This window comes from Gallinula chloropus (genome assembly GCF_964237585.1).
Source record: "Gallinula chloropus genome assembly, chromosome: 3".
In the NCBI taxonomy this organism is placed as follows: Eukaryota; Metazoa; Chordata; class Aves; order Gruiformes; family Rallidae; genus Gallinula; species Gallinula chloropus.
In genome coordinates, this window is record NC_140087.1 from 67,871,946 (window position 1) to 67,886,386 (window position 14,441).

The 14,441-nt window shown below is 41.8% G+C and overlaps 1 protein-coding gene across 1 annotated transcript in view; it reads left to right on the forward strand.

Annotated features, from left to right (window-relative positions):
* The first annotated feature begins 1,088 nt into the window (after positions 1 to 1,088).
* The window catches only part of AFTPH (aftiphilin), a 46,686-nt gene continuing 33,333 nt past the window's right edge, over positions 1,089 to 14,441 (forward strand). The window contains exons 1-2 of the mRNA XM_084262529.1: positions 1,089 to 1,125; positions 12,531 to 14,334. Of these exons, the coding sequence (XP_084118655.1) occupies positions 12,562 to 14,334 (1,773 nt within the window). The 5' untranslated portion in view covers positions 1,089 to 1,125; positions 12,531 to 12,561. The remainder of the gene's footprint in view (positions 1,126 to 12,530; positions 14,335 to 14,441) is intronic.

Sequence of the window (14,441 nt, forward strand, 5' to 3'; positions counted from 1 at the left end):
TATTTAAAAGACCGGCAGATGAGGTGCTCGGGGATATGGTTTAGTAGAGGACAGGTACGGTTGGACTCGATGATCTTGAAGGTCTTTCCCAGCCCAGCGATTCTCTGATCATAGTATGGGATCAAGCTACTTTCCCCCTAAACTTCGAAGGGGTGAAACTTCGCCGTGAATAACCTGCGGTGCAGAAATGCTACCCTAACCCTCGGGACTTGCAAGCGAGACCCTCTCATCGCGCGGGCACTGCCACCGCCGTGCTCGCGGCGGGGAAGCTCCCCGGTACCACGGCGCTGCTCCCGCCGCGGAGCGCAGCCCCTCTGCCAGCTCTTCCCGCTGCCTCCCCGGGTCGCCGGCCAGCTGCCAGGAGGGGTTCGGCCCCGACACCCCATTTCTGGCTTGGATTGGTCTATTATGTCAGCGCCTCTGTGGGGGCAAACGCTGCCACCGCCCCGGCCGCCCGCAGGAGCTCCCTGACACCATCCCTGGATGGAGCGCAGGTAGCCCCGGCGCAGGGCTCCGCCTAGCGCAACTAGCACGGTACCCATGGGGCGAAATTAAAAATAATAACCAAAAAAATGCAATAAAAACACCTCGCATTGCCTACGGCAGGGCGCGCAAACCACCGCAACCTGGCGCTGCCCTCTTCCTCCCGAGCTCAACATGGCGATCGCAGCATCCCCCGCAGCATCGCCTCATCCAAGATGGCCGATATACCACGGCGCAGACGGCTTGCCAGCACTTAAGATGGCGGCCATGCGGTCTCCCTTACCCGGCGGTGGGAGATAAATATCGCCACAACGACATTAGCAGCTCCTTTATTTATTTATTTATTTATGTGCCTGCCCCGCTGTCCGCTCCTGGAAGTGACGTGCCTCCGGGGGCGGTGACGCGCTGCCTGCCGGGAGGCCAAGTGGGCGGTGGCGGGGCAGGAGGCGGTGGCCGCCGGGAGGGGGCCGGGCTGGGGCCGGGCCGCAACGACGCGGTTCCTGTCGCCGTGACATGGGTTCCCCCTCGATGGCGGTTGCTGCGGGAGGCCCCAGATAACCGGCCAAGTCCCTTCTCCCCTTCCCCCCTCCCCGCCCGCCGCCATGCCCACCCGGGCTCCACCGTGCCCCGCGCAGCCCGCAGGTAAGCGACGGTGCCGCCGCTACGGCCGAGGAGGGGGCGGCTCGCTTCCTCCGGGCCTTGCCGGGGTAGGGCACCCCCTGTCCCGCTGTGGCGGGCGGGGACCCTTCGGGGTTTCACCTGGGGGGCCTGCAGCGGCCAGGGCCTGTCAGGACATCGCGCTCTCCGACCTTCCCCCTCTATCCTCGGGGGAGGGTGGCGGGGCCGGGCCGCCCTACCAGGCAGGAAGGCTGGGTAGGGGGATGAAGCGCCGCCGCTTTTCCCCTGGCTGAGGCGCCTCTCCTTCGGCTCGTCCCGTCGCGGCTGGAGCGAAGGGACGGGCCGCGGCGCGGCCGGCCTTAGAGCCGGGCGGCTTTGTCCTTCGGCGGCGGGCCCCCGGGGGTCGGGCGGCATTGTGCCGCTCCTCGCAGCGGGCGATTTCCCGTAACGGCTCCGGGCGGGGTGGCAGCCGGCCCGCGGCCAGTGCCCGCGTTTCTGTGGGGTTCCGCAGGGCCGCAGCTGGAAGAGAGGGCTCCATGGCGTGGTACAAGTTCAGCTGCCCTGTGTGCTTGCTCTGTCCTGATAAGCTTTTTTGGTTTTGTTTTTTAAGGGGCATAAAGCATGTCAGTTGTTAAATGCATCAGAGGATGGCATGCTGAAGCAGAGTTATGATTTCATTTGATTTGTTTTTATTGAGAACTATCACCATTCTGAAATGATATGTGGTATGTAGTTGCTGAAGTGCTGCTTAGTTCCTGACACTTCAGTTTGGTATTAGAAGCGGCTGCCTGATGAACCAAAATAATTCTTTTTTTTAAGAGAAGGCAGTTCCTTGAGCTAAGGGATTCCTTCACAGCATCTGTAAGTTGGTGTCTTGATGGTGACAATCCCTTTCTTCCATCTTCAGTACATAAAGTGAAACCCTCTGAAGTTTGATGCTTCCTTTTAGAGCAAACATCTATTCGTAAAGGGAGTGAGTAGAAGAAGCATCACAGACAAGAGCTGTGCTGTGTTGGCTGTATACATTTTGTTTTCATGCAACGTTTACTGTGTGATGTATTCCATTAGAACCAACTTCTTCAGCTTCTGAGCTCATTGTAAAGGGAGTCTGATGGATACCAGTCTTTAACTGGGCTGGTCCTCCGAGGTTGAGTCAAATTAAAAGTACTTCCTCCTTGGTTTAGTCTCTGGACATATGAACTAGACGGGGAAAACCAATTAGCCTACTTTAAGCATAAAAGCATTAGGTTGTGTTGTCAGCATGCACAGCAGTTTGTATGCATGCTTGCCCAGCTGAGGTGTATGTAGTGGTTCCTCCTCCTGAAGTGGGAGCTGTACCTGGAGGAAAATAATGTTAACTGGGAGAGCTGGGGGAAGTACCTGTGGCTGCCGAGGGGTTGGTTAGTTTGATGTGTGTGTGTTGGTGTTTTTTAAGTATTCCTATTGTATCTGAAAATAAATAGCATAAATTCGTGGATACGAGAATTTAAACTTAAAATATGAATTATCTATGGAGAGACTTCAGAAAAGCCCATTTTGCTACAGTGTTTCCATTTTGCATGATGCTTGCCTAAAGTATGCATTGTATGACCTTCTAAGGTCATGTGAAAGTATGACCTCTTCTTTGTACTTCCTTAATTTGTTTATAAGTAAGCAGTTGAAGTATATCAGCTTCAATTAATCAGTTTGTGCTGTTTTTTATAAATTATTATTTGTATTTTAGTTTTGCTCAGGTCATGGTTTTGTTTAGTAAAGGATTTAATAGTCTGTGAAATTCTGAGCAACACACAGCGAATCATATTTGTTACATATTTCTGTTGAGAGTGGCAGTGTGTGACCGTACCTTTATACTTAAATATTTCTTTAGTACCTAAGTTATCACAGCATTTTAACACCCAATTTACATAAAAGTGTATTCCGAAACTTTCAGTACTTTGAAAAGACTTGTCTTTCAGAGTGGAAATAATAGAGTGGTTTAGATGGACTTCTGTCAACTCTTTGCCCTTTCCTCTTGAAATATTCATAGACCTCTCCTTGCAGATATGTAGTGGTATCAGTTGGATACCCAGCGGTAAAGAAATTGATGCTGGATCTAGTTGTTTTCTCTATGCTCAGTGTCAGAATCTTCTTTCAGATATTCATTATCTTTTTCAACAAAATATTTGGTCCTTTTTCGAGCGGTTGTACTGTGTGGCAGGTTAAACTACATCTTTGTGAATGTTTAGTGGGGATTCAAAACACATGTAACTTTCCTAGATAGTCCTCTTAAGAGAAGTGTCTTAGATCCTACTCATTGCTAGGTTTCAGAAATTGTTTCTGTTAATTTTATTTTTCCATTGTGCAGAAAACACACTGTTGAACCTGCTGTTACACACATAGAAAAGGAACTTGCGGTGTGCATTGTTTGAAAACTGGCAGAAGACTTTCTTCCCTACTTAAATCCTTTAGCAATTACAGTTTTGGATTAATACTCCAAGGGGTGTTTCTGTATCACCAGTTGCAAGGTGATGTAATGAGTCTGCTTCTGTAAGGCAAATAATTTGGGTTTCTCAAATCCAGGAGCCCTGGTTTGGAAGAACCAGGAAATCTTGTCTTTAGTACGTTTGAAAGTAGGCACCAGGGTAAGGAAATGTGAAACCTCAAGATCATATGTCTGTTGAAAAGGGATGGAAAATAGATTTTATTCCTTGGGAGTATTAGATGTTCCTCCTGTGTGTTTTTTTAGTACAAGAGTATGTCATTGGTGGCATAAATTATGAATAATGTATGTCTGTTCTTGCTGTGTGTGTTTAACTGGCTTTGGTCAGGGTGGGGGGGTTTTACTGGGGTTTTTTCCTCACCTACTAGTTCTCTGCTTGTTAAACAAAGTACTTGTTCCCTTAAAAACAAGTAAAAGTGCCCAGTAATGGAAACAGGACCTATGGTCGTTCCCTCTGTGCGACTGTTTTCTCTGACAAGTTGTGGGAGAACCTGTTGTACAAGAGTGAACCTCTGGGCAGTTGTAATCTGTGGCCTGTGTGAAGTTCGAAGGGTTTACATGCAGTGGGGAACATACTGCTCTGTAAATAAATGTGAGAACAGTTGACCTTAGGCAATCTAGTTCTACTGCTTCCTAATCAATCATCTTTTTTATCTTAATTTAGAGCAGGTTCCCAGCTAACACGTTTCAGGGTAACATCCAGAAACAAATTTCCTCGGTGTTGAATGCCATTTTAAAAGGAATTTAAGAAATGCTAAGAGTGAAAACATCCCAGTTATGTGTTACTTACGACATCTGTCTTCACACACTGTGTGGATGTGTGCTGTACATTGGACACAAATATTGTGTTCCCACAGAGACAGCTTTTAAACCTGACTGACTTTCCCAGCCAGATGCGTTTGTCTGTATGAATTAAAAACATGCTTGTTCTTACAGCATTGTCACCACTGTTTACAGATTTAGGTACAGACAGTATATTTTTTCTGCAGCTGTCAGTAATTTTGGGTTGAAACAGTACATTTATTTGCTTATAGGACCTTTATAAAACAGTCTTCTGGTTTTGAGGAAGCAGTGCTATTCTTGGTTAAAAAAGGGTTCCATGAAGTAAGCAACGTTTTAGAATTCATATTTTTCAAATGTTCCTCTGTTTCTACAGCGAAGCCTAAATTAAATGGGGAGAAACAACCAGTGAAAGAGTGTTTGATTGCTTCTTTATATAATCTAGCAAGGAAGATTTAAAGGAAGACATCTATATCCCAGATCTGTTTAAACTTCACACTGATGGGAGGAAAGAGGAGCACTGTCAAAGAGGGTTGAGCTTCGTATAGGCTGGATTGCAGAGGACAGGAAGAATGAGCTGCCTGAGATAAGTGCCTGAATCCCCATGGCAGTCTCAGGATTTTTGTTACTTCAATGTTCATTTTGCCTACAGTGCTTTCTAATAGAAGGTGTCTGGCATACTTGGTGTTTGTGGAAACCATAGTAATATACAGTGATATTGATTAATTCCAAATGAGAAATAAGGCTTAGATACATTGGCATTATTGGAACTGTAGAACATTGTTTTCCTTAACTCCTATGTCCAAGTGAGGGGAAAAAAAAGTGCTCTGAAACTCCTGCTTTGGGTAATGGACCTTCTGGCTGTAACAGCATTAGATTCAAAATCGAAAGCATTGATTTCCTGGAGGCTTTATGAAGTAAATGTTTTCTTGCTGTATTTTTTTTTGCTGGTAACGTACTGCAAAAATACAAGTAAACTTATTAAAGTAATTTAAGAACATATTGACTTCAGCCTGGACAGTGACACAGTCTCTGGAACAGCTTTGGATTGTAGCAGTGCTGTTTTAACAGACAAACTCTCCTCGTTTACAATGGCCCTTCTAGAAATAAGTTCTCAGATGCAGGAAGACTGTAAATCCGTTTTCACTTGTTCATAAGACCATGAAAAGGTGAAGTTCTAGCAGAAGCCGACAGCTTTTTCTACTGGAAGCCAACATTTTGCTGGAATGAGAAGTCTAAATCTGGCCCTTACTGCAGTATTTTGGGGATCCACTTGAGGAATTCCCTTGCAGTAAGAGTTAAGTGTTCATGGAAAGATCAGTGCTGGCAGCTAATGACTTGAATCCAAATCCTTGCCATTGCATGGTTTTTACTGCAGGGCATTTCAGTAACATGCTTGTTTCTGTCATGAAGATGTTGATCATGCCATTTCTGATTGTTATGTTTTCTCCAGGCTTTAATTGCTGGCTTGCTTAACTCAGCTTCTTGGCTTTTGGAATAATCCAGAGGGGAGAGGCCTTCCCTTGGTTTGCTAATGTTCCTCTTACCGTAAAGGGAACATTCTGCTCCACAAGGCGGTTCTTTTGAATTTACACGCCTCAAGTATTTCTTTAGAGATACTCTTTGTTTGTGGCCTCCCAGTTCTTTAGGCCTTATGTAAGAGCCAAGCATGCTATTTTTTTTGCTTTGGAAGATACACAGGAGTTATTTATACCTGCTTTTGTGTATTGTAATTGGGTTGTTCTCTTTGCTGTGTTTTTGTTAGACTGTTATTATTATTCTAGAAAAAGGTAATGAACAAGGACGTGATCCATGCATGAGGAAAGCAGGTATTGTTCCCGGTTTGCTGCAGGCAAATAATAAGATACCCTGGTTTGATAGTAAATGTTTTAGAAACCTAGTTAGTGGCTTGAGATAAAAAAAGGGTATGCATTTTGTCTTCCTGAATTCCTGCCCTCTCAAAACTCATGTCACCTACTACTCTCATCTTTCCAGTATTACTGATTTCTGTGTTCTCTCTTCCTTTCAAATTAGTCTGAGGGGCATTCTTAAATGCTTTGTGGCCTTAGAGAAAGGTTTATGCCAAGATTCTGCAGTAGGGGAGTTGAATGTGACCAAGTTAACCAACAGTGTCTGTTTTAATGACATTTTACTTTAAAGGAAAAAAATTACGTGCTTTAAGAGTACTGGTAATTTACATTTATAGCACAACATTAATAGTGGTCTTGTATTTGTGATAGTGAGTGAAAATCTTTCATAATGAATATCAAAGTATGACTCTAAGGAAGTACATGAGAGCAAGAAAGTTAATTTGTGTTTTCACATGCTAACTGGGTATTTTTATTTTGGTTTTGTTTTTTAAGCGATTTATTTGCAGATAACAGCATCTGAAAGAGATGGTTTCTTTATAAAAATGTTGGGCCAATTGCCTGCCATAAGGAATTGGTGAAAAATCCATCATCAGTCTAATATTATAAACTATTGTTTATAAAAACTTGTTGATGTGTGTCAACATAAATCTGTGCTTGTGGATAAAATAATCCAGTCCAAATATGAAGACTTAAACTCTTTCAGATTTTTCACTTCAAGGTGTCTGGTCTGCTGCACGCAGCCTGGGTTCTTTCAAATCGTGGCAATTACTCCTGTATTATGTGCAAGTGGAATCTTCTTCAAAGCAGAACGTAGCATGCTGAAAAATCAGTATTTTCCACTTGTTTAAAAGGCTTGTACTTTCAGGAGTGCTTAAATTAACAGGTAAGTGCATGTTCGCTTCATAGCTGACTTTTAAGTTTGGGAACCAATTCCCTCGAGAATATGGGAAGGATAAATAAACTGCGTATCAGTCATAGATTTGTTCCAGTTCTACCCTGAGTTAAATCATGTTTTGGGTAATTCACTTGAAATGCCATTTCAGTAATTACAAAATTATATAGCCTAATGTCATGACCAAGAACATGTATGAGTTCATGATAAAATACTACAAAGGATGAAGCCACTGTTCCAGCTCTTAGCCCCTTTTTGAGGTGCCAGACAAAGGAGGACTTAACTAAATAGATTAATGAACAGAGTTGCTTTGTGGGACCAGTGGGTTTTCACCATGTTAGTGTTCCAGTGGACGCTAATGAATTTGGTTCGATAGTTTATGGTTGGCAGGTGGAGCGCTTTTGAAAGTTGAAGAGGAGGATCATAATTAAATTCTTTCTGAAAAAAACTACATTAAAGCTAAAAATTCCCATGCTGGATTTTATATTGCAAGGAGAATTGGGATTATGCCCAAAATTATCACTAATTAGTCAGTCCAGGGGAGGGGGAATACTGGTATGACTTTTTTCCTTCTGTTTCACATATAACACAAGAATATCGTACTCGGTAAATAACAATTAAACTGTGTTAGCCCAACAACCTTCCACTCGTACACAGTACAGATTCACACATTTTGGAAATCTTTAACTCTGCCTTTTATGATGCAGCTGTCACAGCATTGGAAATAGCTACTGTTCAAAAAATACACAAGTCCACACAATTGGCTGTGCAGTTGGTCCTTACAGGTTAAGCTGATTAAATGTGTAGTAGACTGTCAAACCTACCATCAGATTTTTAAAGGCATAATTAATATTCCTTGCAGACCCTGTTTTGGCACCTGTTACTGGAACATATCTGGAGCAGAATACTGTGCTACTGGACTGCTGCTGTGCAAAGATCCCTGTGGTGTTTTAAAAACGTTTTGAAATGAAAATTCAAAGGAAATTTTTTTCTGACAGATACTGCAGGAGATAAAATTTTTAGATGGTCAGAGATCTTCATCTACATGTAAAACTGGGCTTTGGCAGTCTGCTTCACCCCCCCCATCCCCATGCAGCTTCTTCACGTTATCGTGGTCCTTTGCTGGTCCCTACTATTGTTCTTTGTCTCACTTTTTTTCATGTTAAAGGGCTCTTGTAGGTAAATTCCCTTTGTGATGCTTGCTGCTCTCATGTTACTCATTTTGTTCTGAATGCTGCATCTTCTGGATGTTTGAGGTCATCATTGCCCCTAAGGATTTTCTCAATTCTGTTGCGATTTATTTTTAGCTAAGGTTAATATAATACAGTAAATGGCCAATAAAAAATATGGGCAGAGTTGTTATGGTGGATGATATATGGAAGTCTGTCTCACACAGGTTAAGAATGAATTTCTGTTGGCATTTCTTGCATAAGATCTGATGTCAAGTGATGGAGCAGTTACTAATGCAGAATTGAACATTCTGAATGTTTCAAGTAACTCAAATGAAAACCAGCCTATACGAGCCTATAAATCTGAGGAGGCTTAAAAACAAACCCAAGCATGCAAATTTTTGGTGAAACATACAGGCAAATTTTCTTTTTAATGGAAAAGTTCACAAGTATTTTTTTAAGGCCACTGATACACAGTGTTAGGATTTGATACAGTAAAAAGAACAACCTCACAACCTTTTTAGTTAGGCTTTGTTGTTTAGTCTGAGTTTTGATGACTGCAGTTTTGTTATTTAGTTTAAATAATATTGGCCTGTGTAATGTATAAATTAGTAGGCTCATTGGCATAATCCTGCATCTAATTCCTGTCCATAAAGCTATGGTTATCCAGGTAGGCCACAGAGGTGGCAGTGGTTCTTAGTCAAGCAAGAGTTGCAGCTGATCAAAGTACTTTCCAAGGTTTTAGAAAACTTCTGGCTGCAGGAGTACAATGTGGATTTGGTTTATTACTGAATCAGCAAAACTATAAAGTCATTATGTACAGGATTGTAAGTGTATATATTGGCCAGTTGAAAACAAATTTGAGATCACTTCTGTCTTCAGCCTTTTCCTCACCTTCTTGTGACTGCTCATCAATAAAATTAAGGTTGGGAGGGATGATCTGCCTAGATTTAGTCTCCTTTTTGCTTGAATATAATTGTTATGTGACTTGATTATTCTAAAACTGTTTCAAAAGAAAAAAATCTGATCTATGTCCATTTGGAATTATTTATATATAGTATGATACTTTTGTGTTAAACCTGGTTTTTATTACTCATAGTGCATGGAAAACTTCAGGACTGGGTCTTGTCTACTTCAGAAATCTTGGTTTCATAATCAAATGTGTTAACTTCGTAGGATTAATTTGTGCCAGCATACAAGCATTTGACTTCCTTAAGCATGCAATGTTTTATGGAGTGCTTGTTTGAGAATATTGGAAATATTTAGGAATTTGAATTTGGTTTCTGCTTCAATTTTTTTGAGGGTTTTAGTTATATGACTTTCTCTTTTCAATGTAAACCAACATGATGTAGTACTGTCCTCTATTTTAAAATACTTGCTTTCTAAATGGCTTTAGAGATGCACTTTAGAGGGCTTGTACATCTCTGCCTAAAAGAATAAAGCATGTAATCATGTGGTAAAATTACTGTTGGGGTTGCAGTGGTTTCAGACATAGTACTTCATCTCTATCAAGGAGCTCCACCTTCCAGTATTATTTCCCAGAAGCAGATTAGGTGTACTTTTTTGTAGGATTCTGATTTTCACCTTCTGTCTTTCCAGCCATTTTATTGTTTCTGTTCAAGCTCCTTTTTCTTCTGGGATGATGAAGGTTTATATCCAGTCAGTGCTGTCCTTGAAGTATTGTTGAGGGTTTTTTGTTTGTTTCAAGAAATAATTTCTTGCCTTTACAGCCTCTTCAGCTTTTGTCACCTGGGGTAAGGTGATAAATATAGTGTCAAGTGAATTTTCCAAATATGTGTAACAACTCTGGTTAAAATCCAGGGGGAGTTAATAATAAAATTAGGCTACTGTCTACTGAGGTTCATCTGGAGACTTGTGAACTCTAATTTTAGTTACAAGGGATGGTTTGTTACAACCAAATAAATTCACTCTATGTAATTAGAAAAAAATACTTTCCCTTTTCCTTTCTAGGTGGTAGAGGGGAGGAGGATTGAGTCCATCCTGATTGATACCATGTTCTCTGTCCTTTCTCATTAATGCCATTTGTTACTACTGATTCATGACCTAGGAGCCACGAATTCCAGACACTGTGGCATTCCCATGTAAACCAACTCCCCGATAGCTTCAAATAGCGCGATCCCGGAGTTAAGTGCCTTGAGAAGAGCACAGCTAATACATACTAATATCTGCCTAACAGATCTTTTTCTCTTTTCCTACAAAAGAACCAGCACTTCCACCTACCAGAGCATATCTCTGTGTCTAACATATGGATCTTCCTCTGCACTAAAACATTCAGAAAGCAATTGTAGTCTGGACATACTGGGTGTTTAATCTTAATGTTGATGGCTGACTGCAGTACATCTTGGAAATCTGGATATAAGGAAGGGAAGGCTGCTCTGGTAGTTACAAAGAAGAAATTCTAGTATCGTATTTAGTGGATTGAAAACCCAGAAGCTTGGGAGGTAGACAGGTTGGAGTAATCTCAGTGGGAACTTGCGCTCTACAGACATCTTGGAAAGGATCTGTGTGTTCGTGTATGACATAAAACAGCAATTGCTAGACCTTGATGTAAAAGGGAGAGTGCTCTTGAGAGATGAGGCCTGTGAGATAAGACTAAAGCTCCACTCAAATACCTTGTCGAGCAGCTGGTGCTGAGTAAGCCTACGTGGGTGCTTGTTGACAACTTATTCTTCATTCTAAACAAAATTCCTTTGCAGGCATCTTCAGTTTGCATGTAATGTTGCAAATTGCTTCCTGGTTTCATCAGATAAGCATGATGTTCTTTTATAACTGAAAAAAATACACTTTAAAAAAATGTAGTTAGTCACCTTAAAGATGCCAGACTTTCCTGGCAAATGCCAAGAGTTGTTTGGCTCAAATGCTGTGGTGTGTTGTGCTTAAAGGAGCACAGAGCTTTTGTTTCTTCTTGTTATACCCTTTGTGTGCTGTTTAGATGCATGTACAAAGTCATTTGCTGAAGATGTTAGAGTTAAGGATTGTGTTTTGTCTTGGTTTTGGAACTAGTGTTGTAGAGTTTGTGCTTATTCTGGTGGTTAGAAATTCTAATATTTGCTAATACATATAGGCTGTTTCCACTCTTTATGCAGTGTTTCGTATGTTAAAATTTATTCATGACAAGTGTCACATGAAATGGAAAGAACTTGGCTGTAGCTTTCACTGTAAGGGCTGTGAGGTATAACTTAGTGAAGTGGTGTATACAATTGTGAATCTATAAATAGTAGTAGTTGTTGCTTCATTAATTGCACACAACATTTAAAAAAAAAAAAGAAATCAAGATCATGCTTTAGGAAAGAAAAGATCTTAACATTGCAAACCATTACAGTAACAAGGCAAGGTATGGATGGAAAGGAGTCCTTAATCTGTTTCTATGTAGGCCATGGGAACACTTTCTTCTTCCCCCCACCCCCTCTGATTTAGTGATTTGTGTTTAAATATTTCATGGGTAATCTTGCTTCGTTCTGCTTTTGAGAGTAAGCTTTTGATGGAGAAGTGTGTTTTGCTCTAGGCTTTGCTGGTGCTTATAGTGCCATCCCAGCTGGCAGTTTGTATGACACAGGCAGGCTGGCGGCAGCAGCAGTGGAGACAGTGCACATGTATCTGCAGTTAGGCAATCCCAGGAATGGGGAGACCAAACCCATACCAGTGAATCGGTGGAAAGAAACTGAAACTGGAGAGCAGCAGATCGTAGGTAGTGATTAGAACAGCAGCTCCTTCCTCCACCCTTTCAAAGCTTAAGGAAGAGTTTTCGGAGCTACAGTCTGAGGTGCCTTAAGTACTGTTGCAGCGTAGTCCATCAAGTGGCTCAGTTTCCATTGCATCGTCAGCTGAGTGCACTAAAGAACGTGGGAAGAGAAGGACTAGGGTCACTGGCTGTTTTATAAATTTTCTGGTGAATTTGAAGTAGAGAACTGATGAGTTAGAACTCAATTTAGTTGTGTTGCACAATGGCTCGTGACAAACGTGTTTCATGGTCTGGAGTTTCAGCACAGTCTGAGAATGTGATCATGTAGTAAGTAGTTTACAAGAGAGTTGACTTGTAGTTGCTCTGTGACTTCTAAAACAAGAGAAATGGTGAGAAAATGGGTTACGAGAGTGTGCCTTTCTCATATCTAATATGGATAGCAATCTATACATGCACTTCTAAAACTGTGAAACAATAAACATTTCAAAAAAGACAAGTTAGCCAGATTCTAATATACTCTTTTTTCCCTTTATAGAAATACATTAACTTTGAAGTGGAACTAAACAATGGAACCAGATATTATTCGAATGTACTCTTCATCCCCTCCACCACTAGACAATGGAGCTGATGATGACGATGATGATGAATTTGGAGAATTTGGAGGATTTTCTGGTGTAAGCACTGCTGATGTCGCTTTTGCTGATTTTGATACGCCTGACTACAGTCATCCAAAGGAGGAGTTTATACCCACCAATCACTTCATCCCACTTCATGATTATTCCGACAATGTAGCTAGCATCACAACTTTCACATCTGTTAAAAATGTTAAAGATAAAGACTGCATTGCAGAGCTTCCCACTCTTACCAAGGAACTTTCTGATATGTCAGCTACTAGTACCAGCAAAGAAAAATCTAAGTTTAGAACTTCGGGTACTGCTGTAGAAGATGGAAATAAAAGAGGAGAACAAAGAGACAACACTGGGAAATTAGAAGGTTTTTCTTCTCATGTAGTTAGAACTGGCATAGCAGGTGAGAGCCAGGATGAGCAAATAGATGCTTGTAATGGTGAGAAACTTCCATGTCTAGAGATTCTAACAAATGGATTTGCAGCATTGGACCCTGTAAATCCTCAGGGAACGGAGGATCTAGACAATATTGATGACTCAAAGGGACTGAAAACTGTTAGTGCCCATAGTACTGAGCAAAATTTAAACTCAATGCCTAGCTCAGGTGAAGACTTTGCAGATTTTGCTACATTCTCAAACAAAAAACTGGTCTGTTTGGACAGAACAGAACCTACAATATGCAGTGTTCTTAATGAAAGAGACTCTCTGAGCATTCAGGAGAACAACAGAATAAACAGAGTAACTTGTATTGAAGAAGAGGTTTGCATTTCAGAAATTAGTTGTGAACAGGGTCCCTCAGCACTGGAAGATGACGACTTTGCAGTTTCTAGTACGTTTCAAAAAACTGGAAGTTCAATATGCACTACTGAAAATGGAGAACACAGCAGGAGGAGAAGACAACATGGCACAGAGAATGGCAGAGATTTTACTAGGGCTGATGACTCTCTGGGAACAGAGGACATCAAGGTTGATGAAATCCACAGCCTAAGTAGTGATCTCGCAGGAGAGAAATTGGCTGATTCTGAAGGTCTTAAGAATGGTGGAAGTAGTACTGAAGTTGTAGCTAGCAGTGACGCACATGATGATGACTTTGGTGATTTTGGTTCAGTCAGCAGTGCATCTCCCACCTTTGTTAATCCTCAAGAATCGGTAAATGCTCTAGATTTAGAAGGAAATTCTGAACAGACCGCACATATTAGTGAACCTAATGATGGATTTGGTGAATTCAGGGACATAAGTACTGTTTCTCAGCAGCCAGCAAGGTTGGATCAAGCTGAACTAAATCAGACTGCTGACACATTAGAATGTGATACTACTAGTAAAACTTCTGGCTTAGACTTCCAGCATATTACTGAAGTAAACAGTGGTGAGAATGGTAAATTTGGAGACTTTGATTCCGTGCCAAAACCTGAAGATGAGAGTGGTGCTTTTCAGGACTCTGATGACTTTGCCGACTTCAGTTCGGCAGGTTGTAACCAGGCCACAGACTGGAATGCTTTTGAAGATGAACAAAAAGACAGCTGTTCTTGGGCTGCCTTTGGAGATGAGCAAGCTGGTGAATCTCATCACAGAAAAGAGACACGGCAGTCACATAGGACAGATGCATCTGCCAGGATTGATGGTCCAGTATTACACCAGACTGATGGTTTTGCTTTAGCATCTTTCCAAGGGACTACCAGTAAGCAATCTCAAGAGCCAGCACCTTCAGTTCAGGTAAGGGTGTCATTGACTTTGTTCAGTCTTGTTCTGCTCTTGTGCACAAAGCTCTTCCTGGTTCCTGCTTCTTCTTCAAACAACTGTTTGAATAGTCCTTGTTTGTC